General features: G+C 44.7%; 1 protein-coding gene across 1 annotated transcript in view; it reads left to right on the top strand.

Moving 5' to 3' along the window:
* Positions 1–4134, top strand: part of lama1 (laminin, alpha 1) — a 48721-nt gene that overhangs the window by 17375 nt on the left and 27212 nt on the right. The window contains exons 17-20 of the mRNA XM_046073681.1: positions 1734–1844; positions 1955–2082; positions 2172–2258; positions 2347–2558. Coding sequence (XP_045929637.1) covers positions 1734–1844; positions 1955–2082; positions 2172–2258; positions 2347–2558 — 538 coding nt within the window. The remainder of the gene's footprint in view (positions 1–1733; positions 1845–1954; positions 2083–2171; positions 2259–2346; positions 2559–4134) is intronic.

Here is a 4134-nt window from a genome sequence, read left to right on the forward strand (position 1 = left end):
TGTTAGTTCTGTTATTAGTTCTGTTTGTACTATTATTAGTACTGTTAGTACTGTTAGTACTGTTATTAGTTCTGTTAGTACTATTATTAGTACTGTTAGTTCTGTTAGTTCTGTTATTAGTTCTGTTTGTACTATTATTAGTACTGTTAGTACTGTTAGTACTGTTATTAGTTCTGTTAGTACTATTATTAGTACTGTTATTAGTTCTGTTAGTACTATTATTAGTACTGTTAGTACTGTTAGTTCTGTTATTAGTTCTGTTAGTTCTATTATTAGTACTGTTAGTTCTGTTAGTTCTGTTATTAGTTCTGTTAGTACTATTATTAGTTCTGTTAGTACTATTATTAGTACTGTTAGTACTGTTAGTTCTGTTAGTTCTGTTATTAGTTCTGTTTGTACTATTATTAGTACTGTTAGTACTGTTAGTACTGTTATTAGTTCTGTTAGTACTATTATTAGTACTGTTATTAGTTCTGTTAGTACTATTATTAGTACTGTTAGTACTGTTAGTTCTGTTAGCACTGTTATTAGTTCTGTTAGTTCTGTTATTAGTACTGTTAGTACTGTTAGTTCTGTTAGTACTATTATTAGTACTGTTATTAGTTCTGTTAGTACTGTTAGTTCTGTTATTAGTTCTGTTAGTACTATTATTAGTACTGTTATTAGTTCTGTTAGTACTATTATTAGTACTGTTAGTACTGTTAGTTCTGTTATTAGTTCTGTTAGTACTGTTATTAGTACTGTTAGTACTATTATTAGTACTGTTAGTACTGTTAGTTCTGTTAGTTCTGTTATTAGTTCTGTTAGTACTATTATTAGTACTGTTAGTACTGTTAGTTCTGTTAGTTCTGTTATTAGTTCTGTTTGTACTGTTATTAGTTCTGTTATTAGTTCTGTTAGTTCTGTTAGTACTGTTATTAGTTCTGTTAGTACTGTTATTAGTACTGTTATTAGTACTGTGTGTACTGATATTCTGAGAATAACATGGACCTGTGCAGGGTTCGAGTTGTAATCTGAGCTTCGTGAGGGGTCTCTAATATACGACCTGACTTTACCGGCGGGGTGGGGAGAGATCATTGCTTACGTGATTCAACATTTCCCTCTCTCACACACACAGCAGTCCACTACTTGTCCCAGATGTCTGTGATATTGCAACAGGGTGTAGGCCTACTCACACCAGGCAATCCGTTAAGTTTCGCCTGAAAAATGCCATCAAAGACTATTCCTCAAGGAGAGACCGCAATTCTACCCTTTATGGTGATATTATAATTATAATATTTAATTATTTTGCGCAAGCATATTATCATATGTAAGCCAATAATACTAAACAAATAAGCTGCAGTCAATACAGAGTAATACAGTAGGCTACAATACAACTGAGTTCATTTTCGCAGTCTCAACCTGTTCGGTCAAAACTTTGCGCACGCTGATGGTGGAGAAGTGCAGCCATCCTGTCAGTCATGCGATGCGCAGCGTAGTTCATTAGGAAAGTGTGTTCATTTAATTCTGTTTATCTTGTTTAATGTAAATAATAGTACTAATTACAATGAAAAATACATTATTTGTGATTCAAAATAATGGTTGTTGATAAATGAATTAGAGACCCCCACAGGTGCAGGATTTTACTGCGAGCTCAGACCCTCCTTATGGGAGCTGAGCTCCCACTGGCTCCCACGTAACTCGAACCCTGGACCTGTGTCATGTGACTTATCAGTGTGTTTTGTGTATATCAGGCATGTGTCCCAGGTTTCTACAGGGTGGGAGGAGTTTTGTTTGGAGGGAACTGTATGCAGTGTGAGTGTAACGACCACGCCACCGAGTGTGACATCAACGGCGTTTGTTTGGTGAGTTTGAATGAAACAACACACTAACAAGTGTTTGTACGAAGATCAGTTATCACGGCGTTAATGTTTGGATGCAGCCTGTTAGCGTGCTAACTGTCTCTGTGTCTCAGGGTTGTACCCATAATGCCACTGGTCCCCACTGTGACCGGTGTCTTCCCGGTTTTTATGGCGACCCCACGGAGGGTACAGCAGACGACTGCCGGTTGTGTCCGTGTCCTCTGACGGAGCCGTCCAACAGGTTCGTCTAATCTGATTCAAAAACTTTATGGGTAGAAAGAAGCGTTGACAGCGTGGGAGTATGAATAATAATTTATATTCCTGTTACAGTTTCAGTCCCACCTGTGTGCTGGAGGCACCTGGCCAGGTGTCATGTGACCAGTGTCAGGACGGGTACACAGGAACCAACTGCGAGAGGTGAGACAGCTGTGAGGATGATTGACAGGCTGATCCACCAATCAGAAGCGGCGAGCTTGGTGTGACCCGTGTCTGTCTCTGTCTCCAGGTGTGCCAGCGGTTTCTATGGTAACCCACAGGTAGTGGGCGGGGCCTGTGTCCGCTGCGAGTGTAACGGCAACGTGAACGTCAGCGAGGCGGGGCACTGTCACACCGCCACCGGGGAGTGTCTGCGCTGCCTCAGGAACACTGCCGGGAGACACTGCGAAGTCTGTCAGCCTGGTTATTATGGAGACGCCGTGCATGCCAAGGACTGTTGGGGTGAGACACACGGCCCCTCCTGGTCCTGGTTCTGTCATCAAATCTGTCACAGTCAGGAAGTTCCTGCAAATATTCAGGACCCAGAAGGTTCACTTGGTTCAGGAATTTATCTGGAAACGAGTCTGCTGACTTACACACTTCACACGCACTCTGACACACAGACACACTTGTTGGAATGTTGATCTTTTCAAATCCAGATTAGACCCAACCTCTGACCTCTTTGTTCCCTTTCACATGACGCTGTGTGATGTGATGTGTGATGTAGTGGGGACATACACAGTCACACTGGGGGGACCCGTCTTCATTTCAGGAACGAAAGGAGAGTTAATAATAATGTAAATCCTCAGACTTTTAGGTGGAGACTCGGGTCCGGGTCAGTTTCTGGGACAAGTTTAGGCAGGTAGCGGTTAGGTTCAGTTTCCAGTGAGTGAATGTTAGTAAATGTTCCTGAAAGTGATGGAAGTGTGTGTGTGTGTGTGTGTGTGTGTGTGCTGCCACTTTGTGGTGACATCACCAAACTGCAGTCTGATGTTGAACCCTTAAATTCTCTGTGTTGAGTTCAGACTGTAGTCCACCATCCTGCACCGTCAGACCTGTAGTCCACCATCCTGCACCGTCAGACCTGTAGTCCACCATCCTGCACCGTCAGACCTATAGTCCACCATCCTGCACCGTCAGACCTGTAGTCCACCATCCTGCACCGTCAGACCTGTAGTCCACCATCCTGCACCGTCAGACCTGTAGTCCACCATCCTGCACCGTCAGACCTATAGTCCACCATCCTGCACCGTCAGACCATGTTCAGGACAGATTGTAGTCCACCATCCTGCACCGTCAGACCTATAGTCCACCATCCTGCACCGTCAGACCATGTTCAGGACAGATTGTAATCCACCATCCTGCTCCGTCAGACCCCGTTCAGTGCAGACTGTAGTCCACCATCCTGCACCGTCACACCATGTTCAGGACAGATTGTAGTCCACCATCCTGCGCCGTCACACCCCGTTCAGTGCAGACTGTAGTCCACCATCCTGCGCTGTCAGACCATGTTCAGGACAGATTGTAGTCCACCATCCTGCGCCGTCAGACCCCGTTCAGTGCAGACTGTAGTCCACCATCCTGCACCGTCACACCATGTTCAGGACAGATTGTAATCCACCATCCTGCACCGTCAGACCTATAGTCCACCATCCTGCACCGTCAGACCATGTTCAGGACAGATTGTAGTCCACCATCCTGCACCGTCAGACCTATAGTCCACCATCCTGCACCGTCAGACCATGTTCAGGACAGACTGTAGTCCACCATCCTGCGCTGTCAAACCCCGTTCAGTGCAGACTGTAGTCCACCATCCTGCACCGTCAGACCATGTTCAGGACAGATTGTAGTCCACCATCCTGCACCGTCAGACCTATAATCCACCATCCTGCACCATCAGACCTATAGTCCACCATCCTGCACCGTCACACCATGTTCAGGACAGATTGTAATCCACCATCCTGCACCGTCAGACCTATAGTCCACCATCCTGCACCGTCAGACCATGTTCAGGACAGACTGTAGTCCACCATCCTGC

This window comes from Micropterus dolomieu, linkage group LG01 (genome assembly GCF_021292245.1).
Source record: "Micropterus dolomieu isolate WLL.071019.BEF.003 ecotype Adirondacks linkage group LG01, ASM2129224v1, whole genome shotgun sequence".
In the NCBI taxonomy this organism is placed as follows: domain Eukaryota; kingdom Metazoa; phylum Chordata; class Actinopteri; order Centrarchiformes; family Centrarchidae; genus Micropterus; species Micropterus dolomieu.